The 27516-nt window shown below is 40.6% G+C and overlaps 20 protein-coding genes across 20 annotated transcripts; 8 read left to right on the top strand and 12 right to left on the bottom strand.

Annotated features, from left to right (window-relative positions):
• Positions 1 to 1231: 1231 nt before the first annotated feature.
• LOC113564938 lies at positions 1232 to 6805 on the bottom strand. The gene is made up of 4 exons (XM_026984468.1): positions 6385 to 6805; positions 4617 to 5018; positions 2914 to 3210; positions 1232 to 1704 (listed from the first exon to the last, which is right to left on the bottom strand). The coding sequence occupies exons 1-4, from the start codon at positions 6791 to 6793 to the stop codon at positions 1289 to 1291; spliced, it is 1524 nt and encodes a 507-aa protein (XP_026840269.1). The 5' UTR covers positions 6794 to 6805; the 3' UTR covers positions 1232 to 1288.
• Positions 1925 to 2329, top strand: LOC113567405 (histone H4). The gene has a single exon (XM_026995132.1). The coding sequence runs from the start codon at positions 1955 to 1957 to the stop codon at positions 2264 to 2266; it is 312 nt and encodes a 103-aa protein (XP_026850933.1). The 5' UTR covers positions 1925 to 1954; the 3' UTR covers positions 2267 to 2329.
• LOC113567402 (histone H2A) lies at positions 2791 to 3265 on the bottom strand. The gene has a single exon (XM_026995129.1). It carries the CDS (start codon positions 3227 to 3229, stop codon positions 2855 to 2857), a length of 375 nt encoding a protein of 124 aa, XP_026850930.1. The 5' UTR covers positions 3230 to 3265; the 3' UTR covers positions 2791 to 2854.
• On the top strand, positions 3446 to 3867 carry LOC113567403 (histone H2B). Its single transcript, XM_026995130.1, has one exon. It carries the CDS (start codon positions 3458 to 3460, stop codon positions 3827 to 3829), a length of 372 nt encoding a protein of 123 aa, XP_026850931.1. The 5' UTR covers positions 3446 to 3457; the 3' UTR covers positions 3830 to 3867.
• LOC113567400 (histone H1-like) lies at positions 4171 to 5045 on the bottom strand. The gene has a single exon (XM_026995127.1). It carries the CDS (start codon positions 5032 to 5034, stop codon positions 4261 to 4263), a length of 774 nt encoding a protein of 257 aa, XP_026850928.1. The 5' UTR covers positions 5035 to 5045; the 3' UTR covers positions 4171 to 4260.
• Positions 6806 to 7018: 213 nt separating the features above from the next.
• Positions 7019 to 7423, top strand: LOC113567406 (histone H4). Its single transcript, XM_026995133.1, has one exon. It carries the CDS (start codon positions 7049 to 7051, stop codon positions 7358 to 7360), a length of 312 nt encoding a protein of 103 aa, XP_026850934.1. The 5' UTR covers positions 7019 to 7048; the 3' UTR covers positions 7361 to 7423.
• Positions 7424 to 7884: 461 nt separating this feature from the next.
• LOC113567401 (histone H2A) lies at positions 7885 to 8348 on the bottom strand. Its single transcript, XM_026995128.1, has one exon. It carries the CDS (start codon positions 8321 to 8323, stop codon positions 7949 to 7951), a length of 375 nt encoding a protein of 124 aa, XP_026850929.1. The 5' UTR covers positions 8324 to 8348; the 3' UTR covers positions 7885 to 7948.
• Positions 8349 to 8539: 191 nt separating this feature from the next.
• LOC113567404 (histone H2B) lies at positions 8540 to 8961 on the top strand. The gene has a single exon (XM_026995131.1). It carries the CDS (start codon positions 8552 to 8554, stop codon positions 8921 to 8923), a length of 372 nt encoding a protein of 123 aa, XP_026850932.1. The 5' UTR covers positions 8540 to 8551; the 3' UTR covers positions 8924 to 8961.
• A 303-nt stretch (positions 8962 to 9264) lies between these two features.
• LOC113567399 (histone H1-like) lies at positions 9265 to 10139 on the bottom strand. Its single transcript, XM_026995126.1, has one exon. It carries the CDS (start codon positions 10126 to 10128, stop codon positions 9355 to 9357), a length of 774 nt encoding a protein of 257 aa, XP_026850927.1. The 5' UTR covers positions 10129 to 10139; the 3' UTR covers positions 9265 to 9354.
• A 1280-nt stretch (positions 10140 to 11419) lies between these two features.
• LOC113567384 (histone H3) lies at positions 11420 to 11899 on the bottom strand. The gene has a single exon (XM_026995088.1). The coding sequence runs from the start codon at positions 11885 to 11887 to the stop codon at positions 11477 to 11479; it is 411 nt and encodes a 136-aa protein (XP_026850889.1). The 5' UTR covers positions 11888 to 11899; the 3' UTR covers positions 11420 to 11476.
• Positions 11900 to 12112: 213 nt separating this feature from the next.
• Positions 12113 to 12517, top strand: LOC113567388 (histone H4). The gene has a single exon (XM_026995092.1). The coding sequence runs from the start codon at positions 12143 to 12145 to the stop codon at positions 12452 to 12454; it is 312 nt and encodes a 103-aa protein (XP_026850893.1). The 5' UTR covers positions 12113 to 12142; the 3' UTR covers positions 12455 to 12517.
• A 2112-nt stretch (positions 12518 to 14629) lies between these two features.
• On the bottom strand, positions 14630 to 15093 carry LOC113567385 (histone H2A). The gene has a single exon (XM_026995089.1). The coding sequence runs from the start codon at positions 15066 to 15068 to the stop codon at positions 14694 to 14696; it is 375 nt and encodes a 124-aa protein (XP_026850890.1). The 5' UTR covers positions 15069 to 15093; the 3' UTR covers positions 14630 to 14693.
• A 192-nt stretch (positions 15094 to 15285) lies between these two features.
• Positions 15286 to 15706, top strand: LOC6587310 (histone H2B). Its single transcript, XM_002013096.2, has one exon. The coding sequence runs from the start codon at positions 15297 to 15299 to the stop codon at positions 15666 to 15668; it is 372 nt and encodes a 123-aa protein (XP_002013132.1). The 5' UTR covers positions 15286 to 15296; the 3' UTR covers positions 15669 to 15706.
• Positions 15707 to 16009: 303 nt separating this feature from the next.
• On the bottom strand, positions 16010 to 16884 carry LOC6587316 (histone H1). The gene has a single exon (XM_002013095.2). It carries the CDS (start codon positions 16871 to 16873, stop codon positions 16100 to 16102), a length of 774 nt encoding a protein of 257 aa, XP_002013131.1. The 5' UTR covers positions 16874 to 16884; the 3' UTR covers positions 16010 to 16099.
• Positions 16885 to 18164: 1280 nt separating this feature from the next.
• LOC6587418 (histone H3) lies at positions 18165 to 18644 on the bottom strand. Its single transcript, XM_002013094.2, has one exon. It carries the CDS (start codon positions 18630 to 18632, stop codon positions 18222 to 18224), a length of 411 nt encoding a protein of 136 aa, XP_002013130.1. The 5' UTR covers positions 18633 to 18644; the 3' UTR covers positions 18165 to 18221.
• A 213-nt stretch (positions 18645 to 18857) lies between these two features.
• On the top strand, positions 18858 to 19262 carry LOC113567389 (histone H4). The gene has a single exon (XM_026995093.1). The coding sequence runs from the start codon at positions 18888 to 18890 to the stop codon at positions 19197 to 19199; it is 312 nt and encodes a 103-aa protein (XP_026850894.1). The 5' UTR covers positions 18858 to 18887; the 3' UTR covers positions 19200 to 19262.
• A 462-nt stretch (positions 19263 to 19724) lies between these two features.
• LOC113567386 (histone H2A) lies at positions 19725 to 20188 on the bottom strand. The gene has a single exon (XM_026995090.1). It carries the CDS (start codon positions 20160 to 20162, stop codon positions 19788 to 19790), a length of 375 nt encoding a protein of 124 aa, XP_026850891.1. The 5' UTR covers positions 20163 to 20188; the 3' UTR covers positions 19725 to 19787.
• A 191-nt stretch (positions 20189 to 20379) lies between these two features.
• Positions 20380 to 20800, top strand: LOC113567387 (histone H2B). The gene has a single exon (XM_026995091.1). It carries the CDS (start codon positions 20391 to 20393, stop codon positions 20760 to 20762), a length of 372 nt encoding a protein of 123 aa, XP_026850892.1. The 5' UTR covers positions 20380 to 20390; the 3' UTR covers positions 20763 to 20800.
• Positions 20801 to 21103: 303 nt separating this feature from the next.
• LOC113567383 (histone H1-like) lies at positions 21104 to 21978 on the bottom strand. Its single transcript, XM_026995087.1, has one exon. The coding sequence runs from the start codon at positions 21965 to 21967 to the stop codon at positions 21194 to 21196; it is 774 nt and encodes a 257-aa protein (XP_026850888.1). The 5' UTR covers positions 21968 to 21978; the 3' UTR covers positions 21104 to 21193.
• A 1280-nt stretch (positions 21979 to 23258) lies between these two features.
• LOC113567393 (histone H3) lies at positions 23259 to 23738 on the bottom strand. Its single transcript, XM_026995109.1, has one exon. It carries the CDS (start codon positions 23724 to 23726, stop codon positions 23316 to 23318), a length of 411 nt encoding a protein of 136 aa, XP_026850910.1. The 5' UTR covers positions 23727 to 23738; the 3' UTR covers positions 23259 to 23315.
• Between the last annotated feature and the right edge of the window lie 3778 nt (positions 23739 to 27516).

Raw genomic sequence — 27516 nt, 5'->3', positions numbered from 1 at the left:
CCCTCGTTCGAATGAGAAGCGAGTAGAAGGGTAGTACGAAGATGATTTTAGCATTGGTGATTTGTTTGTTAGAAGTTTCATTGAACGTCTGGCTTATATTTGCTTTTCTATATATAACTATTAAATAATTGAAATATATTTTCATTGATTCATATTGTTAAATATTTCAAATATTACTGTAAATCATTTATTTTGTGAATATCGTCCATCATCGATTTTTAATAATTGTGCAAACTTTGACAACTAGTTATCCAACTCTTATATTTTGGATTCAATGATATTAATAAATAACAATGCTGGCTCATTTTGATAAACTTTTTTTTTAAACATAAAATTTGATTAATTTACTTTAAGAGACAATAAACATATATTCACATATCGTTTAGTATGGTATTTTAAAATCGTTTTGAAGATAACCCTATTAGGTACAAAAAGACCACTTTCTGGATATGTTCAACATTCAATTTAGGGGTCAAAAAATATAAATGCTTAAAAATATATTGTTTAAAACCATTTTTCTTAAGGAAATGAACACGATTTTCAATTTTATATTATTTCTGATCCATTTTTGCCAATATTTACCCATAAATAACATACTTTCTTACCCACATAGCACTACAAATTAAGTTCATCTCAAAGTAAAAATCGAAAAAATAAATTTTACGTAAATTTTATTGTCTATACCAATTTATACGAATCTTAAGAACATATTTCATTTACTTTTGTTGAAGATTTTCATATATTTTCATTTATAACGACCAATTATTGCATACTAGTATACCAGTAGTAGATTCGAAAAATATCAAATGCAATTTATTGGTCATTGGAAAAATCTAAAATTGCGTTAAAAGGGTTTGTATTCTATTCTAGTTCCACAGGTCTATCTGTTTGTTTCTGATAGGTTTATCACCTCGCAACAAAAATATATTTTTCTTTCCCAAATACATAGAAATTATATGTGTCGCCGCAATTTAACCCTACACAAATGTTGTCCGCCTTTTAGAATTCTTACAATCAGCAAAATTCTTGAATGAAAAACCAGAAGATGTCAAAACATTCGTCTAACTATACATTTAATACGGATCGTATACGGTATTCTCCCAATCCAATTCTGTTTTGTATCTAAACCAACGCTCTAGCACAAAGCAAAGACAAAATTACAAATATTTTATTTGGGAAAAATAGTACGAGTATGCAGAAATAAAAAATCTCATTGAAAATTATTTTGTGGTCCTGAAAAGGACCGATTTGTATGAAATTTATATGCGCCTGACGAAGAAATATCAACTTAAGCACGCTCGCCACGGATACGTCTGGCCAGTTGGATGTCCTTGGGCATGATTGTGACACGCTTGGCATGGATGGCGCACAAGTTGGTATCTTCGAAGAGACCGACCAGATAGGCTTCGCTAGCTTCCTGGAGTGCCATTACTGCCGAGCTCTGGAAACGCAAGTCAGTTTTGAAATCCTGAGCGATTTCACGAACCAAACGCTGGAAAGGCAGTTTGCGGATCAGCAGCTCGGTACTCTTCTGGTAGCGACGGATTTCACGGAGGGCAACAGTGCCGGGGCGATAGCGATGAGGTTTCTTCACGCCTCCGGTTGCTGGAGCACTTTTACGTGCGGCCTTGGTAGCCAGTTGTTTGCGCGGCGCCTTGCCACCAGTCGATTTACGAGCAGTCTGCTTGGTACGAGCCATTTTCACTATTCACTTTCAAAGTCTGAATTTGTAATAATCGATCGCGCATCCCGCCACTTACTTATAAAGCATTCTTCTGGTGGAGGGTTGAAACGAGAGAGTTGCCGAAGCATGCTATTTCATTTCACGAGCGAGATGCACATATCATTCGGACTCGTTCGTGTTTTGATGGTGTTTTGTATAAATACAAGCGATACAAAATGTGGATGGCATTCGTTCTTCGTGTCGTAAAGTGAAACAACATAGTGAAAGAAAATGACTGGTCGTGGTAAAGGTGGCAAAGGCTTGGGAAAGGGAGGCGCTAAGCGTCATCGCAAGGTTCTTCGTGATAACATCCAGGGTATCACGAAGCCCGCTATCCGCCGTTTAGCTCGTCGTGGCGGTGTAAAACGTATCTCGGGACTCATCTACGAGGAAACTCGTGGAGTGCTGAAAGTGTTTTTGGAAAACGTTATCCGTGATGCCGTCACCTACACCGAACATGCCAAGAGGAAGACAGTCACAGCCATGGATGTTGTGTATGCTCTGAAGAGACAAGGCCGCACGCTGTACGGTTTCGGCGGTTAAGAAAATCTGTATAGTCTGCAGTTCAAAAGTAACCATAAATTAAACAATCGGTCCTTTTCAGGACCACAAAATAATCTAGAAGAGAGACATATTTTCAAAATCATGAATCGTACTTGATAATAGTGAAGTAAAAGCAGAATAATGAAAGAAAAAATGAATTGATTGTCGAGTCATTGATTGCAATACGCAATTCCCATCTACTATGTACATACATATGTATGTGCGCTGCATATAGTGTTTTTCTTTCTTTCAGTCTAAAAGTTCAGCCATCTTTCCAAGATGGGAACTTTTTGATCGAAAGTATTCTCGTAGATAAACTTGGGTAGGTAGGTAAAATTTGGCTTCTTTCTTGGCAAGCAAACATTGAATTTCATCCGTTGTTCAGATGAGTCGGACGCAACTGTACTTTCTTTTAGGCCCTGTACCAAAAAAACACAAATATGTGCATTTTATTTCAACTGATAATAATGAATGATAATAAATTATGAAAATTCTCTTAATTCTTTTGTCATAGTTTGGTCGTCCTGAAAAGGACGTTTTGGTTTATATATTGTACAAGAATGTAAATTGTTTTTGCTATTGGAACATTTATGCCTTCTTCTCGGTCTTCTTGGGCAGCAGAACGGCCTGGATGTTGGGCAACACACCACCCTGAGCAATGGTGACGCCTGAGAGCAGTTTGTTCAACTCCTCATCGTTGCGGATGGCCAGCTGCAGATGGCGAGGGATAATTCTCGTCTTCTTGTTATCACGGGCAGCATTGCCAGCCAACTCGAGAACTTCAGCGGCCAAGTATTCCATCACGGCAGCCAGGTAAACGGGAGCGCCGGCACCGACACGCTCGGCATAGTTGCCCTTGCGAAGTAGACGATGAATACGACCAACAGGGAACTGAAGACCAGCACGGTTCGACCGAGACTTTGCCTTTCCCTTCACTTTGCCACCTTTACCACGACCAGACATGTTAATAGATTCCTTTGCTTTTTCACTGTTCACACACGAATGTTGTCCAACGCCACAGAACGCCATATATATACCTTTTCCGACTGCATGAGCGCTCAACCAAGGGGTGGGTTTTCGCCCGCTACGAAATGTATGTTAAACCTGAACAGACTACTCGAATAAAACTATAAGGTTCTGAGCCCAGTCCGTTCAAACACATTAAGTGTTTTAAATAAAGTGAAGTGAAAAATGCCTCCCAAGACTAGTGGAAAGGCAGCCAAAAAGGCTGGAAAGGCTCAGAAGAACATCACCAAGAACGACAAGAAGAAGAAGCGCAAGAGGAAGGAGAGCTATGCCATCTATATTTACAAAGTTCTGAAGCAAGTCCATCCTGACACTGGTATTTCGTCGAAAGCGATGAGCATCATGAACAGCTTTGTAAATGACATCTTCGAGCGCATTGCTGCCGAGGCGTCTCGCTTGGCTCATTACAACAAGCGCTCAACCATCACCAGTCGGGAAATCCAAACGGCTGTGCGCCTGCTGCTGCCGGGAGAGCTGGCCAAGCACGCTGTTAGTGAGGGAACCAAGGCTGTCACCAAGTACACCAGCTCCAAGTAAATTGGTTTCGAACAAAACCCAAAAAGGCCCTTTTCAGGGCCACAAAATGTTCTTCCAAAGAAATTCCATTTTCAATATATAATTTCATCGATATGCAAGAAATATATGCACAATACAATAACAATTTTATTCAATTGCCGACCTCTGAGATACAGCGTCTGTGCGAACGGTTTTTCATACATATGTACGTATTTGATTCGGTTCGGGAAAAATGCATTCCGAATAACTCTTTGAATAACGTTTGAACTGGATGCTAAATATACAATATATCTGTAGCATACTCGTATGTATGCAAGACAAGGCTCGATAATTTGTATCTCTTTTGAATATAGTTTTGTAGGCCTGAAAAGGGCTTGTTTAAATCAATTTCAGACGGATACATCTAAAATTTCGAATGCGACCTTGTACACCAACGTGTACAGTTTCACACTTTACTTTTTGGCCGCCGTCGTCTTGGCTTTCGGCTTCTTTACAGTGGCGGGAGCTGCTGGCTTCTTCGTTGTCTTCTTGGGCTTGACAGATGCCGCTGCAGCTACAGCCTTTGCTTTTGGCTTTGGCTTTGGTTTTGCTGGGCTCGACTTGGCCTTTGTCGCTGTTGGCTTCGCCTTCACGGTTCCAGTTTTCTTCGCATCCTTAGCCTTTGCCTTCTCAGTTTTCTTCTTCTCGGCGGTCTTCTTGGTGGCGACTGACTTCTTCACCTTTAGTTTCTTGTCACCGGCAGCGGCTGCTTTTTTAGGGCTTGCTGTCTTCTTGGTTGCCGCCGACGACGATGACGCCACCTTCTTACTTTTAACTTTCTTCTCGACAGATGCAACCTTTGGCTTAGGCTCCTTTTTGGCGGAAGCCGACAGCTTAAACGAACCAGATGCACCCTTTCCCTTTGTTTGGATCAGCTTTCCATTGGCAACGGCCGACTTCAAGTACTTCTTGATAAATGGGGCCAGTTTCTGGGCATCGCATTTGTATTCGGCAGTAATATATTTCTTGATTGCCAAAAGCGATGAGCCGCCACGTTCCTTCAAGCTCTTAATCGAAGCGTCAACCATTTGCTGAGTTGGGGGATGCGATGGTGGAGCTGTGGGCTTCTTTGCCTTTGCAGTAGCAGCAGCGGATCCAGATGCCTTTTTGGCGGCCACCTTCTTCTCCGCTGGTACTGGTGGAGCAGCCACTGGAGACGCGGATGTTGCAACTGCAGAATCAGACATTATTCTTTACAAAATTACACTTTTCAATGAAAAAACGCCGTTGTGGACCTGGGCTATGGTCCCTCGTTCGAATGAGAAGCGAGTAGAAGGGTAGCACGAAGATGATTTTAGCATTGGTGATTTGTTTGTTAGAAGTTTCATTGAACGTCTGGCTTATATTTGCTTTTCTATATATAACTATTAAATAATTGAAATATATTTTCATTGATTCATATTGTTAAATATTTCAAATATTACTGTAAATCATTTATTTTGTGAATATCGTCCATCATCGATTTTTAATAATTGTGCAAACTTTGACAACTAGTTATCCAACTCTTATATTTTGGATTCAATGATATTAATAAATAACAATGCTGGCTCATTTTGATAAACTTTTTTTTTAAACATAAAATTTGATTAATTTACTTTAAGAGACAATAAACATATATTCACATATCGTTTAGTATGGTATTTTAAAATCGTTTTGAAGATAACCCTATTAGGTACAAAAAGACCACTTTCTGGATATGTTCAACATTCAATTTAGGGGTCAAAAAATATAAATGCTTAAAAATATATTGTTTAAAACCATTTTTCTTAAGGAAATGAACACGATTTTCAATTTTATATTATTTCTGATCCATTTTTGCCAATATTTACCCATAAATAACATACTTTCTTACCCACATAGCACTACAAATTAAGTTCATCTCAAAGTAAAAATCGAAAAAATAAATTTTACGTAAATTTTATTGTCTATACCAATTTATACGAATCTTAAGAACATATTTCATTTACTTTTGTTGAAGATTTTCATATATTTTCATTTATAACGACCAATTATTGCATACTAGTATACCAGTAGTAGATTCGAAAAATATCAAATGCAATTTATTGGTCATTGGAAAAATCTAAAATTGCGTTAAAAGGGTTTGTATTCTATTCTAGTTCCACAGGTCTATCTGTTTGTTTCTGATAGGTTTATCACCTCGCAACAAAAATATATTTTTCTTTCCCAAATACATAGAAATTATATGTGTCGCCGCAATTTAACCCTACACAAATGTTGTCCGCCTTTTAGAATTCTTACAATCAGCAAAATTCTTGAATGAAAAACCAGAAGATGTCAAAACATTCGTCTAACTATACATTTAATACGGATCGTATACGGTATTCTCCCAATCCAATTCTGTTTTGTATCTAAACCAACGCTCTAGCACAAAGCAAAGACAAAATTACAAATATTTTATTTGGGAAAAATAGTACGAGTATGCAGAAATAAAAAATCTCATTGAAAATTATTTTGTGGTCCTGAAAAGGACCGATTTGTATGAAATTTATATGCGCCTGACGAAGAAATATCAACTTAAGCACGCTCGCCACGGATACGTCTGGCCAGTTGGATGTCCTTGGGCATGATTGTGACACGCTTGGCATGGATGGCGCACAAGTTGGTATCTTCGAAGAGACCGACCAGATAGGCTTCGCTAGCTTCCTGGAGTGCCATTACTGCCGAGCTCTGGAAACGCAAGTCAGTTTTGAAATCCTGAGCGATTTCACGAACCAAACGCTGGAAAGGCAGTTTGCGGATCAGCAGCTCGGTACTCTTCTGGTAGCGACGGATTTCACGGAGGGCAACAGTGCCGGGGCGATAGCGATGAGGTTTCTTCACGCCTCCGGTTGCTGGAGCACTTTTACGTGCGGCCTTGGTAGCCAGTTGTTTGCGCGGCGCCTTGCCACCAGTCGATTTACGAGCAGTCTGCTTGGTACGAGCCATTTTCACTATTCACTTTCAAAGTCTGAATTTGTAATAATCGATCGCGCATCCCGCCACTTACTTATAAAGCATTCTTCTGGTGGAGGGTTGAAACGAGAGAGTTGCCGAAGCATGCTATTTCATTTCACGAGCGAGATGCACATATCATTCGGACTCGTTCGTGTTTTGATGGTGTTTTGTATAAATACAAGCGATACAAAATGTGGATGGCATTCGTTCTTCGTGTCGTAAAGTGAAACAACATAGTGAAAGAAAATGACTGGTCGTGGTAAAGGTGGCAAAGGCTTGGGAAAGGGAGGCGCTAAGCGTCATCGCAAGGTTCTTCGTGATAACATCCAGGGTATCACGAAGCCCGCTATCCGCCGTTTAGCTCGTCGTGGCGGTGTAAAACGTATCTCGGGACTCATCTACGAGGAAACTCGTGGAGTGCTGAAAGTGTTTTTGGAAAACGTTATCCGTGATGCCGTCACCTACACCGAACATGCCAAGAGGAAGACAGTCACAGCCATGGATGTTGTGTATGCTCTGAAGAGACAAGGCCGCACGCTGTACGGTTTCGGCGGTTAAGAAAATCTGTATAGTCTGCAGTTCAAAAGTAACCATAAATTAAACAATCGGTCCTTTTCAGGACCACAAAATAATCTAGAAGAGAGACATATTTTCAAAATCATGAATCGTACTTGATAATAGTGAAGTAAAAGCAGAATAATGAAAGAAAAAATGAATTGATTGTCGAGTCATTGATTGCAATACGCAATTCCCATCTACTATGTACATACATATGTATGTGCGCTGCATATAGTGTTTTTCTTTCTTTCAGTCTAAAAGTTCAGCCATCTTTCCAAGATGGGAACTTTTTGATCGAAAGTATTCTCGTAGATAAACTTGGGTAGGTAGGTAAAATTTGGCTTCTTTCTTGGCAAGCAAACATTGAATTTCATCCGTTGTTCAGATGAGTCGGACGCAACTGTACTTTCTTTTAGGCCCTGTACCAAAAAAACACAAATATGTGCATTTTATTTCAACTGATAATAATGAATGATAATAAATTATGAAAATTCTCTTAATTCTTTTGTCATAGTTTGGTCGTCCTGAAAAGGACGTTTTGGTTTATATATTGTACAAGAATGTAAATTGTTTTTGCTATTGGAACATTTATGCCTTCTTCTCGGTCTTCTTGGGCAGCAGAACGGCCTGGATGTTGGGCAACACACCACCCTGAGCAATGGTGACGCCTGAGAGCAGTTTGTTCAACTCCTCATCGTTGCGGATGGCCAGCTGCAGATGGCGAGGGATAATTCTCGTCTTCTTGTTATCACGGGCAGCATTGCCAGCCAACTCGAGAACTTCAGCGGCCAAGTATTCCATCACGGCAGCCAGGTAAACGGGAGCGCCGGCACCGACACGCTCGGCATAGTTGCCCTTGCGAAGTAGACGATGAATACGACCAACAGGGAACTGAAGACCAGCACGGTTCGACCGAGACTTTGCCTTTCCCTTCACTTTGCCACCTTTACCACGACCAGACATGTTAATAGATTCCTTTGCTTTTTCACTGTTCACACACGAATGTTGTCCAACGCCACAGAACGCCATATTTATACCTTTTCCGACTGCATGAGCGCTCAACCAAGGGGTGGGTTTTCGCCCGCTACGAAATGTATGTTAAACCTGAACAGACTACTCGAATAAAACTATAAGGTTCTGAGCCCAGTCCGTTCAAACACATTAAGTGTTTTAAATAAAGTGAAGTGAAAAATGCCTCCCAAGACTAGTGGAAAGGCAGCCAAAAAGGCTGGAAAGGCTCAGAAGAACATCACCAAGAACGACAAGAAGAAGAAGCGCAAGAGGAAGGAGAGCTATGCCATCTATATTTACAAAGTTCTGAAGCAAGTCCATCCTGACACTGGTATTTCGTCGAAAGCGATGAGCATCATGAACAGCTTTGTAAATGACATCTTCGAGCGCATTGCTGCCGAGGCGTCTCGCTTGGCTCATTACAACAAGCGCTCAACCATCACCAGTCGGGAAATCCAAACGGCTGTGCGCCTGCTGCTGCCGGGAGAGCTGGCCAAGCACGCTGTTAGTGAGGGAACCAAGGCTGTCACCAAGTACACCAGCTCCAAGTAAATTGGTTTCGAACAAAACCCAAAAAGGCCCTTTTCAGGGCCACAAAATGTTCTTCCAAAGAAATTCCATTTTCAATATATAATTTCATCGATATGCAAGAAATATATGCACAATACAATAACAATTTTATTCAATTGCCGACCTCTGAGATACAGCGTCTGTGTGAACGGTTTTTCATACATATGTACGTATTTGATTCGGTTCGGGAAAAATGCATTCCGAATAACTCTTTGAATAACGTTTGAACTGGATGCTAAATATACAATATATCTGTAGCATACTCGTATGTATGCAAGACAAGGCTCGATAATTTGTATCTCTTTTGAATATAGTTTTGTAGCCCTGAAAAGGGCTTGTTTAAATCAATTTCAGACGGATACATCTAAAATTTCGAATGCGACCTTGTACACCAACGTGTACAGTTTCACACTTTACTTTTTGGCCGCCGTCGTCTTGGCTTTCGGCTTCTTTACAGTGGCGGGAGCTGCTGGCTTCTTCGTTGTCTTCTTGGGCTTGACAGATGCCGCTGCAGCTACAGCCTTTGCTTTTGGCTTTGGCTTTGGTTTTGCTGGGCTCGACTTGGCCTTTGTCGCTGCTGGCTTCGCCTTCACGGTTCCAGTTTTCTTCGCATCCTTAGCCTTTGCCTTCTCAGTTTTCTTCTTCTCGGCGGTCTTCTTGGTGGCGACTGACTTCTTCACCTTTAGTTTCTTGTCACCGGCAGCGGCTGCTTTTTTAGGGCTTGCTGTCTTCTTGGTTGCCGCCGACGACGATGACGCCACCTTCTTACTTTTAACTTTCTTCTCGACAGATGCAACCTTTGGCTTAGGCTCCTTTTTGGCGGAAGCCGACAGCTTAAACGAACCAGATGCACCCTTTCCCTTTGTTTGGATCAGCTTTCCATTGGCAACGGCCGACTTCAAGTACTTCTTGATAAATGGGGCCAGTTTCTGGGCATCGCATTTGTATTCGGCAGTAATATATTTCTTGATTGCCAAAAGCGATGAGCCGCCACGTTCCTTCAAGCTCTTAATCGAAGCGTCAACCATTTGCTGAGTTGGGGGATGCGATGGTGGAGCTGTGGGCTTCTTTGCCTTTGCAGTAGCAGCAGCGGATCCAGATGCCTTTTTGGCGGCCACCTTCTTCTCCGCTGGTACTGGTGGAGCAGCCACTGGAGACGCGGATGTTGCAACTGCAGAATCAGACATTATTCTTTACAAAATTACACTTTTCAATGAAAAAACGCCGTTGTGGACCTGGGCTATGGTCCCTCGTTCGAATGAGAAGCGAGTAGAAGGGTAGTACGAAGATGATTTTAGCATTGGTGATTTGTTTGTTAGAAGTTTCATTGAACGTCTGGCTTATATTTGCTTTTCTATATATAACTATTAAATAATTGAAATATATTTTCATTGATTCATATTGTTAAATATTTCAAATATTACTGTAAATCATTTATTTTGTGAATATCGTCCATCATCGATTTTTAATAATTGTGCAAACTTTGACAACTAGTTATCCAACTCTTATATTTTGGATTCAATGATATTAATAAATAACAATGCTGGCTCATTTTGATAAACTTTTTTTTTAAACATAAAATTTGATTAATTTACTTTAAGAGACAATAAACATATATTCACATATCGTTTAGTATGGTATTTTAAAATCGTTTTGAAGATAACCCTATTAGGTACAAAAAGACCACTTTCTGGATATGTTCAACATTGAATTTAGGGGTCAAAAAATATAAATGCTTAAAAATATATTGTTTAAAACCATTTTTCTTAAGGAAATGAACACGATTTTCAATTTTATATTATTTCTGATCCATTTTTGCCAATATTTACCCATAAATAACATACTTTCTTACCCACATAGCACTACAAATTAAGTTCATCTCAAAGTAAAAATCGAAAAAATAAATTTTACGTAAATTTTATTGTCTATACCAATTTATACGAATCTTAAGAACATATTTCATTTACTTTTGTTGAAGATTTTCATATATTTTCATTTATAACGACCAATTATTGCATACTAGTATACCAGTAGTAGATTCGAAAAATATCAAATGCAATTTATTGGTCATTGGAAAAATCTAAAATTGCGTTAAAAGGGTTTGTATTCTATTCTAGTTCCACAGGTCTATCTGTTTGTTTCTGATAGGTTTATCACCTCGCAACAAAAATATATTTTTCTTTCCCAAATACATAGAAATTATATGTGTCGCCGCAATTTAACCCTACACAAATGTTGTCCGCCTTTTAGAATTCTTACAATCAGCAAAATTCTTGAATGAAAAACCAGAAGATGTCAAAACATTCGTCTAACTATACATTTAATACGGATCGTATACGGTATTCTCCCAATCCAATTCTGTTTTGTATCTAAACCAACGCTCTAGCACAAAGCAAAGACAAAATTACAAATATTTTATTTGGGAAAAATAGTACGAGTATGCAGAAATAAAAAATCTCATTGAAAATTATTTTGTGGTCCTGAAAAGGACCGATTTGTATGAAATTTATATGCGCCTGACGAAGAAATATCAACTTAAGCACGCTCGCCACGGATACGTCTGGCCAGTTGGATGTCCTTGGGCATGATTGTGACACGCTTGGCATGGATGGCGCACAAGTTGGTATCTTCGAAGAGACCGACCAGATAGGCTTCGCTAGCTTCCTGGAGTGCCATTACTGCCGAGCTCTGGAAACGCAAGTCAGTTTTGAAATCCTGAGCGATTTCACGAACCAAACGCTGGAAAGGCAGTTTGCGGATCAGCAGCTCGGTACTCTTCTGGTAGCGACGGATTTCACGGAGGGCAACAGTGCCGGGGCGATAGCGATGAGGTTTCTTCACGCCTCCGGTTGCTGGAGCACTTTTACGTGCGGCCTTGGTAGCCAGTTGTTTGCGCGGCGCCTTGCCACCAGTCGATTTACGAGCAGTCTGCTTGGTACGAGCCATTTTCACTATTCACTTTCAAAGTCTGAATTTGTAATAATCGATCGCGCATCCCGCCACTTACTTATAAAGCATTCTTCTGGTGGAGGGTTGAAACGAGAGAGTTGCCGAAGCATGCTATTTCATTTCACGAGCGAGATGCACATATCATTCGGACTCACTCGTGTTTTGATGGTGTTTTGTATAAATACAAGCGATACAAAATGTGGATGGCATTCGTTCTTCGTGTCGTAAAGTGAAACAACATAGTGAAAGAAAATGACTGGTCGTGGTAAAGGTGGCAAAGGCTTGGGAAAGGGAGGCGCTAAGCGTCATCGCAAGGTTCTTCGTGATAACATCCAGGGTATCACGAAGCCCGCTATCCGCCGTTTAGCTCGTCGTGGCGGTGTAAAACGTATCTCGGGACTCATCTACGAGGAAACTCGTGGAGTGCTGAAAGTGTTTTTGGAAAACGTTATCCGTGATGCCGTCACCTACACCGAACATGCCAAGAGGAAGACAGTCACAGCCATGGATGTTGTGTATGCTCTGAAGAGACAAGGCCGCACGCTGTACGGTTTCGGCGGTTAAGAAAATCTGTATAGTCTGCAGTTCAAAAGTAACCATAAATTAAACAATCGGTCCTTTTCAGGACCACAAAATAATCTAGAAGAGAGACATATTTTCAAAATCATGAATCGTACTTGATAATAGTGAAGTAAAAGCAGAATAATGAAAGAAAAAATTAATTGATTGTCGAGTCATTGATTGCAATACGCAATTCCCATCTACTATGTACATACATACAGTGGCGCCGAAAAAAATAGCACCAGTAGGGACGACCGTCTTTATTCCTTCAAAACAAGACCACTGTCCAACATTTTCTGGACTTTACTGCAATATAATGTAGCTTTATATGTCTCCTCTCTGAGAGGATTGTTCTTCATCTCTCAATTCTAACGGTTCTTATAACATTAGGCAATTTTGCGAAAGGAGAGCGAAATAGAGCACCAACAAAAATAGCACCAGTAACTGTTTTAAGTAAAAGCTTCTACTTTTCGGAGCTTCTTAATATTTTAAGTTCTTGATTGAATTAAAAATCGGTGGCTTTAGGTGATTGTGACAAGAAAGTTACAAAATTTAAGTAGTTATGGGTCTTGGAAAGCACTAAAGTGAAGAAAAAAGCCAAAGGATCAAAACTTTCATTTCAGAAGGCAGGACCTATGCTAAGGTGGGGCAAATTGTCGGTTGTTCAAAAGAAATGATTAGCAATGCTTTTAAATATGTTTCCAACAAGAATCACGTGCAAGAAAGGCCGCGATATCCCCATTTCTGCTAAAACTACTGGTTCGTGAGAGCAAGGAGGACCCATTTAAGTCGGCCACAGAGCTAAAGCAAGGATCTTAAAAAATCGTCAAGTACCAGGAAAGTTAGATCTTGTATACAAGAACGTAAAATGGGTACTCGTAGTACGAGGAAAATTTCACTTTTCACGGAAAGGCATAGGGCAAAAAAAAGTTTGGTATGCAAAATAGCACTGAGGTTGGGCCAACGAAAATGGAGAAACATCCTGTGGTCCGACTAAAGCCAAAATTTATTTTTTGGTGTAAAAGGGTCTTGTTCTTGTGTGAAACGACTACCGAATGCAGAATACAACCCCCTGACTCACATGTAAATTCATTAGACATAGAAAAGCAAGAAAAATCGTATGGGCATGATTTTCGTACTAGGCAGGTGACCCAATATATGGCACAACCCCATTATGGATCAACATGTCTATGTCAATACCAAAGAAACAGTGATTCTGCTTTATGCAGAATACGAAATAGACTTGTTTTGTGTCTTCCAGCAGGAAAATGACCCAAAACGATCTAGAAAGAGAGCTCGAAAGTGGTTCGAGCACAATTCACTTAGTGCAATAGATTGGCCTGTTCAGTCTCCAGACTTGAACCCCATTGCTAATGTTTTGGGTCAAGCTAAAAAATATGTTTCTAATGCGGAATCAAAGAACATTAAATATGTTTGGGGTATTCTGCATGGTTCGTGGATCAATATCCCAAGGAAAAGATGCGAAAATGAGGTGAGCTTTAATGCCAATATGCTGAGCTGCTGTTGTTGCTGTCAAAGGTTTTACAACAAAACGCCAACCTTTGAATACAACTAAAGTAACATTTTTTACAAAAAAATTTGGAAAGTTTCCTTGTATTTTATAGTTTTTCGATTTCCTTGTAAATTGGTGCTATTTTTGTTGGTGCCCAAATTTCTGATAAAATTCTTCTCTTTTCAAATTTTTTCATTTGGAGCTTGCAAATCATACCAGTGCTCTGGGATTCGATAAATTATACCTTAAAGTTTACATATTAGTCTTAACAACGTTCATTAGAACCATTGTTTAAGCTAAATCCGTCAATATAGAAACATTAGTCCCCTGGTGCTATTTTTTTCGGCGCAGCTGTATGTATGTGCGCTGCATATAGTGTTTTTCTTTCTTTCAGTCTAAAAGTTCAGCCATCTTTCCAAGATGGGAACTTTTTGATCGAAAGTATTCTCGTAGATAAACTTGGGTAGGTAGGTAAAATTTGGGTTCTTTCTTGGCAAGCAAACATTGAATTTCATCCGTTGTTCAGATGCGTCGGACGCAACTGTACTTTCTTTTAGGCCCTGTACCAAAAAAACACAAATATGTGCATTTTATTTCAACTGATAATAATGAATGATAATAAATTATGAAAATTCTCTTAATTCTTTTGACATAGTTTGGTCGTCCTGAAAAGGACGTTTTGGTTTATATATTGTACAAGAATGTAAATTGTTTTTGCTATTGGAACATTTATGCCTTCTTCTCGGTCTTCTTGGGCAGCAGAACGGCCTGGATGTTGGGCAACACACCACCCTGAGCAATGGTGACGCCTGAGAGCAGTTTGTTCAACTCCTCATCGTTGCGGATGGCCAGCTGCAGATGGCGAGGGATAATTCTCGTCTTCTTGTTATCACGGGCAGCATTGCCAGCCAACTCGAGAACTTCAGCGGCCAAGTATTCCATCACGGCAGCCAGGTAAACGGGAGCGCCGGCACCGACACGCTCGGCATAGTTGCCCTTGCGAAGTAGACGATGAATACGACCAACAGGGAACTGAAGACCAGCACGGTTCGACCGAGACTTTGCCTTTCCCTTCACTTTGCCACCTTTACCACGACCAGACATGTTAATAGATTCCTTTGCTTTTTCACTGTTCACACACGAATGTTGTCCAACGCCACAGAACGCCATATTTATACCTTTTCCGACTGCATGAGCGCTCAACCAAGGGGTGGGTTTTCGCCCGCTACGAAATGTATGTTAAACCTGAACAGACTACTCGAATAAAACTATAAGATTCTGAGCCCAGTCCGTTCAAACACATTAAGTGTTTTACATAAAGTGAAGTGAAAAATGCCTCCCAAGACTAGTGGAAAGGCAGCCAAAAAGGCTGGAAAGGCTCAGAAGAACATCACCAAGAACGACAAGAAGAAGAAGCGCAAGAGGAAGGAGAGCTATGCCATCTATATTTACAAAGTTCTGAAGCAAGTCCATCCTGACACTGGTATTTCGTCGAAAGCGATGAGCATCATGAACAGCTTTGTAAATGACATCTTCGAGCGCATTGCTGCCGAGGCGTCTCGCTTGGCTCATTACAACAAGCGCTCAACCATCACCAGTCGGGAAATCCAAACGGCTGTGCGCCTGCTGCTGCCGGGAGAGCTGGCCAAGCACGCTGTTAGTGAGGGAACCAAGGCTGTCACCAAGTACACCAGCTCCAAGTAAATTGGTTTCGAACAAAACCCAAAAAGGCCCTTTTCAGGGCCACAAAATGTTCTTCCAAAGAAATTCCATTTTCAATATATAATTTCATCGATATGCAAGAAATATATGCACAATACAATAACAATTTTATTCAATTGCCGACCTCTGAGATACAGCGTCTGTGTGAACGGTTTTTCATACATATGTACGTATTTGATTCGGTTCGGGAAAAATTCATTCCGAATAACTCTTTGAATAACGTTTGAACTGGATGCTAAATATACAATATATCTGTAGCATACTCGTATGTATGCAAGACAAGGCTCGATAATTTGTATCTCTTTTGAATATAGTTTTGTAGCCCTGAAAAGGGCTTGTTTAAATCAATTTCAGACGGATACATCTAAAATTTCGAATGCGACCTTGTACACCAACGTGTACAGTTTCACACTTTACTTTTTGGCCGCCGTCGTCTTGGCTTTCGGCTTCTTTACAGTGGCGGGAGCTGCTGGCTTCTTCGTTGTCTTCTTGGGCTTGACAGATGCCGCTGCAGCTACAGCCTTTGCTTTTGGCTTTGGCTTTGGTTTTGCTGGGCTCGACTTGGCCTTTGTCGCTGTTGGCTTCGCCTTCACGGTTCCAGTTTTCTTCGCATCCTTAGCCTTTGCCTTCTCAGTTTTCTTCTTCTCGGCGGTCTTCTTGGTGGCGACTGACTTCTTCACCTTTAGTTTCTTGTCACCGGCAGCGGCTGCTTTTTTAGGGCTTGCTGTCTTCTTGGTTGCCGCCGACGACGATGACGCCACCTTCTTACTTTTAACTTTCTTCTCGACAGATGCAACCTTTGGCTTAGGCTCCTTTTTGGCGGAAGCCGACAGCTTAAACGAACCAGATGCACCCTTTCCCTTTGTTTGGATCAGCTTTCCATTGGCAACGGCCGACTTCAAGTACTTCTTGATAAATGGGGCCAGTTTCTGGGCATCGCATTTGTATTCGGCAGTAATATATTTCTTGATTGCCAAAAGCGATGAGCCGCCACGTTCCTTCAAGCTCTTAATCGAAGCGTCAACCATTTGCTGAGTTGGGGGATGCGATGGTGGAGCTGTGGGCTTCTTTGCCTTTGCAGTAGCAGCAGCGGATCCAGATGCCTTTTTGGCGGCCACCTTCTTCTCCGCTGGTACTGGTGGAGCAGCCACTGGAGACGCGGATGTTGCAACTGCAGAATCAGACATTATTCTTTACAAAATTACACTTTTCAATGAAAAAACGCCGTTGTGGACCTGGGCTATGGTCCCTCGTTCGAATGAGAAGCGAGTAGAAGGGTAGTACGAAGATGATTTTAGCATTGGTGATTTGTTTGTTAGAAGTTTCATTGAACGTCTGGCTTATATTTGCTTTTCTATATATAACTATTAAATAATTGAAATATATTTTCATTGATTCATATTGTTAAATATTTCAAATATTACTGTAAATCATTTATTTTGTGAATATCGTCCATCATCGATTTTTAATAATTGTGCAAACTTTGACAACTAGTTATCCAACTCTTATATTTTGGATTCAATGATATTAATAAATAACAATGCTGGCTCATTTTGATAAACTTTTTTTTTAAACATAAAATTTGATTAATTTACTTTAAGAGACAATAAACATATATTCACATATCGTTTAGTATGGTATTTTAAAATCGTTTTGAAGATAACCCTATTAGGTACAAAAAGACCACTTTCTGGATATGTTCAACATTGAATTTAGGGGTCAAAAAATATAAATGCTTAAAAATATATTGTTTAAAACCATTTTTCTTAAGGAAATGAACACGATTTTCAATTTTATATTATTTCTGATCCATTTTTGCCAATATTTACCCATAAATAACATACTTTCTTACCCACATAGCACTACAAATTAAGTTCATCTCAAAGTAAAAATCGAAAAAATAAATTTTACGTAAATTTTATTGTCTATACCAATTTATACGAATCTTAAGAACATATTTCATTTACTTTTGTTGAAGATTTTCATATATTTTCATTTATAACGACCAATTATTGCATACTAGTATACCAGTAGTAGATTCGAAAAATATCAAATGCAATTTATTGGTCATTGGAAAAATCTAAAATTGCGTTAAAAGGGTTTGTATTCTATTCTAGTTCCACAGGTCTATCTGTTTGTTTCTGATAGGTTTATCACCTCGCAACAAAAATATATTTTTCTTTCCCAAATACATAGAAATTATATGTGTCGCCGCAATTTAACCCTACACAAATGTTGTCCGCCTTTTAGAATTCTTACAATCAGCAAAATTCTTGAATGAAAAACCAGAAGATGTCAAAACATTCGTCTAACTATACATTTAATACGGATCGTATACGGTATTCTCCCAATCCAATTCTGTTTTGTATCTAAACCAACGCTCTAGCACAAAGCAAAGACAAAATTACAAATATTTTATTTGGGAAAAATAGTACGAGTATGCAGAAATAAAAAATCTCATTGAAAATTATTTTGTGGTCCTGAAAAGGACCGATTTGTATGAAATTTATATGCGCCTGACGAAGAAATATCAACTTAAGCACGCTCGCCACGGATACGTCTGGCCAGTTGGATGTCCTTGGGCATGATTGTGACACGCTTGGCATGGATGGCGCACAAGTTGGTATCTTCGAAGAGGCCGACCAGATAGGCTTCGCTAGCTTCCTGGAGTGCCATTACTGCCGAGCTCTGGAAACGCAAGTCAGTTTTGAAATCCTGAGCGATTTCACGAACCAAACGCTGGAAAGGCAGTTTGCGGATCAGCAGCTCGGTACTCTTCTGGTAGCGACGGATTTCACGGAGGGCAACAGTGCCGGGGCGATAGCGATGAGGTTTCTTCACGCCTCCGGTTGCTGGAGCACTTTTACGTGCGGCCTTGGTAGCCAGTTGTTTGCGCGGCGCCTTGCCACCAGTCGATTTACGAGCAGTCTGCTTGGTACGAGCCATTTTCACTATTCACTTTCAAAGTCTGAATTTGTAATAATCGATCGCGCATCCCGCCACTTACTTATAAAGCATTCTTCTGGTGGAGGGTTGAAACGAGAGAGTTGCCGAAGCATGCTATTTCATTTCACGAGCGAGATGCACATATCATTCGGACTCACTCGTGTTTTGATGGTGTTTTGTATAAATACAAGCGATACAAAATGTGGATGGCATTCGTTCTTCGTGTCGTAAAGTGAAACAACATAGTGAAAGAAAATGACTGGTCGTGGTAAAGGTGGCAAAGGCTTGGGAAAGGGAGGCGCTAAGCGTCATCGCAAGGTTCTTCGTGATAACATCCAGGGTATCACGAAGCCCGCTATCCGCCGTTTAGCTCGTCGTGGCGGTGTAAAACGTATCTCGGGACTCATCTACGAGGAAACTCGTGGAGTGCTGAAAGTGTTTTTGGAAAACGTTATCCGTGATGCCGTCACCTACACCGAACATGCCAAGAGGAAGACAGTCACAGCCATGGATGTTGTGTATGCTCTGAAGAGACAAGGCCGCACGCTGTACGGTTTCGGCGGTTAAGAAAATCTGTATAGTCTGCAGTTCAAAAGTAACCATAAATTAAACAATCGGTCCTTTTCAGGACCACAAAATAATCTAGAAGAGAGACATATTTTCAAAATCATGAATCGTACTTGATAATAGTGAAGTAAAAGCAGAATAATGAAAGAAAAAATTAATTGATTGTCGAGTCATTGATTGCAATACGCAATTCCCATCTACTATGTACATACATATGTATGTGCGCTGCATATAGTGTTTTTCTTTCTTTCAGTCTAAAAGTTCAGCCATCTTTCCAAGATGGGAACTTTTTGATCGAAAGTATTCTCGTAGATAAACTTGGGTAGGTAGGTAAAATTTGGGTTCTTTCTTGGCAAGCAAACATTGAATTTCATCCGTTGTTCAGATGAGTCGGACGCAACTGTACTTTCTTTTAGGCCCTGTACCAAAAAAACACAAATATGTGCATTTTATTTCAACTGATAATAATGAATGATAATAAATTATGAAAATTCTCTTAATTCTTTTGTCATAGTTTGGTCGTCCTGAAAAGGACGTTTTGGTTTATATATTGTACAAGAATGTAAATTGTTTTTCCTATTGGAACATTTATGCCTTCTTCTCAGTCTTCTTGGGCAGCAGAACGGCCTGGATGTTGGGCAACACACCACCCTGAGCAATGGTGACGCCTGAGAGCAGTTTGTTCAACTCCTCATCGTTGCGGATGGCCAGCTGCAGATGGCGAGGGATAATTCTCGTCTTCTTGTTATCACGGGCAGCATTGCCAGCCAACTCGAGAACTTCAGCGGCCAAGTATTCCATCACGGCAGCCAGGTAAACGGGAGCGCCGGCACCGACACGCTCGGCATAGTTGCCCTTGCGAAGTAGACGATGAATACGACCAACAGGGAACTGAAGACCAGCACGGTTCGACCGAGACTTTGCCTTTCCCTTCACTTTGCCACCTTTACCACGACCAGACATGTTAATAGATTCCTTTGCTTTTTCACTGTTCACACACGAATGTTGTCAAACGCCACAGAACGCCATATTTATACCTTTTCCGACTGCATGAGCGCTCAACCAAGGGGTGGGTTTTCGCCCGCTACGAAATGTATGTTAAACCTGAACAGACTACTCGAATAAAACTATAAGCTTCTGAGCCCAGTCCGTTCAAACACATTAAGTGTTTTACATAAAGTGAAGTGAAAAATGCCTCCCAAGACTAGTGGAAAGGCAGCCAAAAAGGCTGGAAAGGCTCAGAAGAACATCACCAAGAACGACAAGAAGAAGAAGCGCAAGAGGAAGGAGAGCTATGCCATCTATATTTACAAAGTTCTGAAGCAAGTCCATCCTGACACTGGTATTTCGTCGAAAGCGATGAGCATCATGAACAGCTTTGTAAATGACATCTTCGAGCGCATTGCTGCCGAGGCGTCTCGCTTGGCTCATTACAACAAGCGCTCAACCATCACCAGTCGGGAAATCCAAACGGCTGTGCGCCTGCTGCTGCCGGGAGAGCTGGCCAAGCACGCTGTTAGTGAGGGAACCAAGGCTGTCACCAAGTACACCAGCTCCAAGTAAATTGGTTTCGAACAAAACCCAAAAAGGCCCTTTTCAGGGCCACAAAATGTTCTTCCAAAGAAATTCCATTTTCAATATATAATTTCATCGATATGCAAGAAATATATGCACAATACAATAACAATTTTATTCAATTGCCGACCTCTGAGATACAGCGTCTGTGCGAACGGTTTTTCATACATATGTACGTATTTGATTCGGTTCGGGAAAAATGCATTCCGAATAACTCTTTGAATAACGTTTGAACTGGATGCTAAATATACAATATATCTATAGCATACTCGTATGTATGCAAGACAAGGCTCGATAATTTGTATCTCTTTTGAATATAGTTTTGTAGCCCTGAAAAGGGCTTGTTTAAATCAATTTCAGACGGATACATCTAAAATTTCGAATGCGACCTTGTACACCAACGTGTACAGTTTCACACTTTACTTTTTGGCCGCCGTCGTCTTGGCTTTCGGCTTCTTTACAGTGGCGGGAGCTGCTGGCTTCTTCGTTGTCTTCTTGGGCTTGACAGATGCCGCTGCAGCTACAGCCTTTGCTTTTGGCTTTGGCTTTGGTTTTGCTGGGCTCGACTTGGCCTTTGTCGCTGTTGGCTTCGCCTTCACGGTTCCAGTTTTCTTCGCATCCTTAGCCTTTGCCTTCTCAGTTTTCTTCTTCTCGGCGGTCTTCTTGGTGGCGACTGACTTCTTCACCTTTAGTTTCTTGTCACCGGCAGCGGCTGCTTTTTTAGGGCTTGCTGTCTTCTTGGTTGCCGCCGACGACGATGACGCCACCTTCTTACTTTTAACTTTCTTCTCGACAGATGCAACCTTTGGCTTAGGCTCCTTTTTGGCGGAAGCCGACAGCTTAAACGAACCAGATGCACCCTTTCCCTTTGTTTGGATCAGCTTTCCATTGGCAACGGCCGACTTCAAGTACTTCTTGATAAATGGGGCCAGTTTCTGGGCATCGCATTTGTATTCGGCAGTAATATATTTCTTGATTGCCAAAAGCGATGAGCCGCCACGTTCCTTCAAGCTCTTAATCGAAGCGTCAACCATTTGCTGAGTTGGGGGATGCGATGGTGGAGCTGTGGGCTTCTTTGCCTTTGCAGTAGCAGCAGCGGATCCAGATGCCTTTTTGGCGGCCACCTTCTTCTCCGCTGGTACTGGTGGAGCAGCCACTGGAGACGCGGATGTTGCAACTGCAGAATCAGACATTATTCTTTACAAAATTACACTTTTCAATGAAAAAACGCCGTTGTGGACCTGGGCTATGGTCCCTCGTTCGAATGAGAAGCGAGTAGAAGGGTAGTACGAAGATGATTTTAGCATTGGTGATTTGTTTGTTAGAAGTTTCATTGAACGTCTGGCTTATATTTGCTTTTCTATATATAACTATTAAATAATTGAAATATATTTTCATTGATTCATATTGTTAAATATTTCAAATATTACTGTAAATCATTTATTTTGTGAATATCGTCCATCATCGATTTTTAATAATTGTGCAAACTTTGACAACTAGTTATCCAACTCTTATATTTTGGATTCAATGATATTAATAAATAACAATGCTGGCTCATTTTGATAAACTTTTTTTTTAAACATAAAATTTGATTAATTTACTTTAAGAGACAATAAACATATATTCACATATCGTTTAGTATGGTATTTTAAAATCGTTTTGAAGATAACCCTATTAGGTACAAAAAGACCACTTTCTGGATATGTTCAACATTGAATTTAGGGGTCAAAAAATATAAATGCTTAAAAATATATTGTTTAAAACCATTTTTCTTAAGGAAATGAACACGATTTTCAATTTTATATTATTTCTGATCCATTTTTGCCAATATTTACCCATAAATAACATACTTTCTTACCCACATAGCACTACAAATTAAGTTCATCTCAAAGTAAAAATCGAAAAAATAAATTTTACGTAAATTTTATTGTCTATACCAATTTATACGAATCTTAAGAACATATTTCATTTACTTTTGTTGAAGATTTTCATATATTTTCATTTATAACGACCAATTATTGCATACTAGTATACCAGTAGTAGATTCGAAAAATATCAAATGCAATTTATTGGTCATTGGAAAAATCTAAAATTGCGTTAAAAGGGTTTGTATTCTATTCTAGTTCCACAGGTCTATCTGTTTGTTTCTGATAGGTTTATCACCTCGCAACAAAAATATATTTTTCTTTCCCAAATACATAGAAATTATATGTGTCGCCGCAATTTAACCCTACACAAATGTTGTCCGCCTTTTAGAATTCTTACAATCAGCAAAATTCTTGAATGAAAAACCAGAAGATGTCAAAACATTCGTCTAACTATACATTTAATACGGATCGTATACGGTATTCTCCCAATCCAATTCTGTTTTGTATCTAAACCAACGCTCTAGCACAAAGCAAAGACAAAATTACAAATATTTTATTTGGGAAAAATAGTACGAGTATGCAGAAATAAAAAATCTCATTGAAAATTATTTTGTGGTCCTGAAAAGGACCGATTTGTATGAAATTTATATGCGCCTGACGAAGAAATATCAACTTAAGCACGCTCGCCACGGATACGTCTGGCCAGTTGGATGTCCTTGGGCATGATTGTGACACGCTTGGCATGGATGGCGCACAAGTTGGTATCTTCGAAGAGGCCGACCAGATAGGCTTCGCTAGCTTCCTGGAGTGCCATTACTGCCGAGCTCTGGAAACGCAAGTCAGTTTTGAAATCCTGAGCGATTTCACGAACCAAACGCTGGAAAGGCAGTTTGCGGATCAGCAGCTCGGTACTCTTCTGGTAGCGACGGATTTCACGGAGGGCAACAGTGCCGGGGCGATAGCGATGAGGTTTCTTCACGCCTCCGGTTGCTGGAGCACTTTTACGTGCGGCCTTGGTAGCCAGTTGTTTGCGCGGCGCCTTGCCACCAGTCGATTTACGAGCAGTCTGCTTGGTACGAGCCATTTTCACTATTCACTTTCAAAGTCTGAATTTGTAATAATCGATCGCGTTTTTTTTTTTTTTTTTAGCGTTTATTTATTGTCATATTTCATATTACAGTAGCACAGCTTCTGCTTAGGTATATAGTGATACATGAGTGACAAGTTCAAGCTTACTTTATCTTATGTGTGTGTAATTTTACCCTGCGCTTTAAGCTTATCCGGGTGCTAGTCTTTTGGTTACTATTATATTAGAGATCTTATCTTTAGTTTAGGTTATGTTATAGTTAATATCTAGTGGTTTAGTGTTTTCCAGGAAAAAATGGTTAAGTTAAAAACCTGGATAAAGTTTACTTTTGATTTGGTTTAGATCTTATGGGCTAATTTATGTGCTAAGCTTATTCTATTCTTATTTTACTGGGTAAAGGAGGGTGGAGTGGAGGGGAGTATTTACAGTATTTACAGTTGGACGGGGGAGTGGCTTATTGACTGGTATTGAATACCAGACCGTCGGCGTGACTTAGAGATCGATGTCTTCTGTGGTGGAAGATGAGGTTTTCGTCTTCGTCATAGATAATGCCCATTTCCATTAGATGGGTTAAATGATGGGCGGTAAGGAACTCAGTGTGGTAGTTTGCGGGTATTTCCGTTTGTATCGTATTATCTCTTTCGACCAGCTTCTCCAGTATTTGGAACATGAGTCTGTCTATCCTTGTTGTTTTTGTTAATTTATAAAGTCGCTTGTTCGGTATGTAGTGGCCCGTCAATGCGTCTCTGCTTTGAGTGCCGATTGATTTGCGAAGTATTTTTCTTTCGAACCGGCGCAGCTCTTCCATCTCGATAGTCTTTATGTTCATCCACGCTACATAGCCGTACATAAGAACTGGTTGTATTAGTTTTTTGTAGGCTAGAGCGCAGATTCTGGTGATGTGACTGATGTTCCCTTGATTGGTGGATATTGGTTTGTATATGTGCTGGATCTTGTGGATCATTGCACACGCTTTCCTTCGGGCATTTGCTGTGTGTGTCTTGAAGTTCAGTTTTTCGTCGTAGACAACACCGAGGTACTTGAACTGCTTTTCGTATTTAATTGCCAGTCTATCGTAGATGAATAGACTGGGCTGGAATCTCCTCGCATTCCTGTACAGGTAGCCCAATCGTGGGCCCTTAAGGATTGAGCTGGTGCATTTGCTTGCGTTGAGTTTGAGATGCCATTTGGTGAAGTAGTGGCACAGTATGTTCAGGTACCCGTTTAGCTCTCTTTCAGCGATGGCCATTGAACCGGAAGATGCCAGTAGCAGGATATCATCGGCGTAGATTAGTGCTTTAATTTGTGTGGTTGAGCCGGTAGGGACTTGGTAATCGGGCATGTCTGCCAGGTAGATGTTGTAGAGGATGGGTGCCAGCAGTGAACCTTGTGGAACCCCTGCTGGGATCGACCTTATAAGGGACAGATCCGAGTCTTCTGGGCTGCTAACTTGAAATGAGCGGTTTGTTAAATAATTATGGACTATTTTTGTTATGTCTGGGGTGAAATTTAATTGGGTCATCTTGTAAATGAGTCCGCTGGTCCAGACTGTGTCGAAAGCCTTCTCAAAGTCCAGAGCACAGGCTATTGTAGCACGTTTGTGGGATAAATTCTCAAAGATGAAATCATTTGCTGCGATGAACGCATGGTTGGTTGATGATTTCGCTCTGAAGCCATACTGAGTATCTTTCAACGTGCTATGTGAGTCCATGTGCTTCTGTATTTGTTGCATTATTATTTTCTCCAGCAGCAGACTTATTGCAGATAGTAGAGCAATAGGCCTGTAGGCTCGGAGGCTGTGCGGATTTAGTCCAGGTTTGTGAATGGCGATGATTCTGCTGTTCTTCCATTCGGAAGGGAAGTATCCTAAGTTTAGGCAGTGGTTAAATAGTGTTGCTAAATGTTTTAGCATTGGCATATTGCAGTGTTTCATCAGAAAGTTGCTGGTGCCGTCCGGTCCCATGGTCTTCTTTGAGTTTTTTATTTTCAGTATTTCAAAGAGCTCTTCGGCGTTTGTGAATCCGCATTCATGGGACTCGGGCCAGTTACCATCTGCTGTTCTGGAAATATTGAATGTAGTTTTGTATGAGTTTAGTGTTGTGGATGAGGTTTGGGCTATTGTTTCATTGATGGCGATTGTGTGTGCCCTGAGGACAGGGTCTGAGTCGGTGATGTTTTCATTTTGGCTATGGACTCTTTCGAAGGACCACGCCAGGGCATTAATTTTGTGAAAAGTGGAAGTTATATTTTGGGAGGTGCTAAGGTTTAGGTCTATGTCTATTAGAGCTGCTTCCACGTTGGTCAAATGTAGGTCATGAGCTAGTTGTTCTTTTGGTGGGGTGTTTGGATTGAGTGTTTGGAGTGATTTCTGGCTAATTTTACTTGGGTTAATTTTGCGTAGTTTTTGGTCTATTGTTTTCAGTTCTGCGATTTCTATGTGACAGTTTATTTGTATGTCCAGTTCTTTTATAGTGTCTTTGATTTGGTTGCGTTGGTTGGGTGTAAGGGTGGATAGGCGGCGGAAAAGCATGCGTCTAAGTTTTCGTTTTTTTTTGATTAGGTTTAGGCAGTGGGTGCTAAGTCGGGTGAACGGATTGTTTGGGTTAGTCGGGTTTATGGTTATTTTTGGGATTGCCTCATCAGAATCAAGGGCTTTGGCTATTGCATTTGTTAGAGTATGCACGTGGTTATCTATGTCAGCTGTGTTTAAGTTTTGGGTGTTTGGGATGTGTCTTAGGTTCTGTAAAATTATTGTGTTCCAGTGGATCGGGTCTATTTTATGAAAATTGTGTATCGATTTTGGTGGGTTGTAATTTAGTCGGTTCCGTCCTAGATTTATGTTTATGGTTATTCCAAAGTGGTCTGATGGGAAGTCTTTGATGATTTTGCAGCCGTAGGTAAATGTTGAGTAGTCTATTGGGGTTGAGGATGATGTTAGGAAAAAATCTATTGAGGAGTCTCCTGTCTGGTTGGGACGTGTGGGTTCTTGGGTTGGGTGGAGAATTAGGAATGGTTGGTCTGCCAGCCACCGCTCTAAGCTAATTCCTGACGTGTTGATGTGTTCTGGACGGTACGTGGGCCTATTCCAGGCTGGGTGTTTCGCGTTCAAATCACATCCGATTACGAATTGCTCATGATCCTCTATTTGAGCTAGCGAGTGCATTAGAATGTCCAAGTCTGAGCTTAGTAAAGGATGCTGGGGGCGTAGGTAGAGTGAGATTGCAATTAATCCAGTTCTTATATTGCGTCTGTTTGTATAGGAAATCTGCACTGCCACAGCCTCGATGTATTGCATTTGGTCGATTTTCACTCGTTCGTAACTGAGTCCATTTCTCACGCAGATGGCTACTGCTGTTCCAGGGCTTCTTGTGCTGTTCTGCGTGGATTCTAAGCTTGCTACATGTTGCCTCACGAATTGGTAGTTGGTTAATCCGGCTGAGTGCGTACTTCTCAGATTGTGCTCAGCGAGTAGCATCAGATCTGGCCTGTGTTTGTTTAGATGTTCGTTAAGTTCATTTCGCCTACGCCGTTGAACGATGCCATTGACGTTTTGGAACATGATTTTTACTGGCATTTAGTTGAGCGCGATTTGGATCAGGAAGTCCAGAATCAATTGCTGTTTTCCCTTTTTATCCGAGCTGGAGTTTGGGTATTTCTTAATTAGGGATTGCATGATGTCGAAGCAGGTAAGCAAATCTTTTCCAAATGCATCCACAGAGTCCCCGTTGAGTTGTTCAAATGAAAAACCGGCGTTTTCTTCTGCGGTGTTTGCCTGTTTCTTTTCTTG

Source organism: Drosophila persimilis, unplaced genomic scaffold (assembly GCF_003286085.1).
Source record: "Drosophila persimilis strain 14011-0111.01,24,50 unplaced genomic scaffold, DperRS2 tig00000000-arrow-pilon, whole genome shotgun sequence".
Lineage (NCBI taxonomy): Eukaryota > Metazoa > Arthropoda > Insecta > Diptera > Drosophilidae > Drosophila > Drosophila persimilis.
Note: the sequence above shows the minus strand (reverse complement) of the source record. Positions and strands in the feature narration are given on the sequence as shown.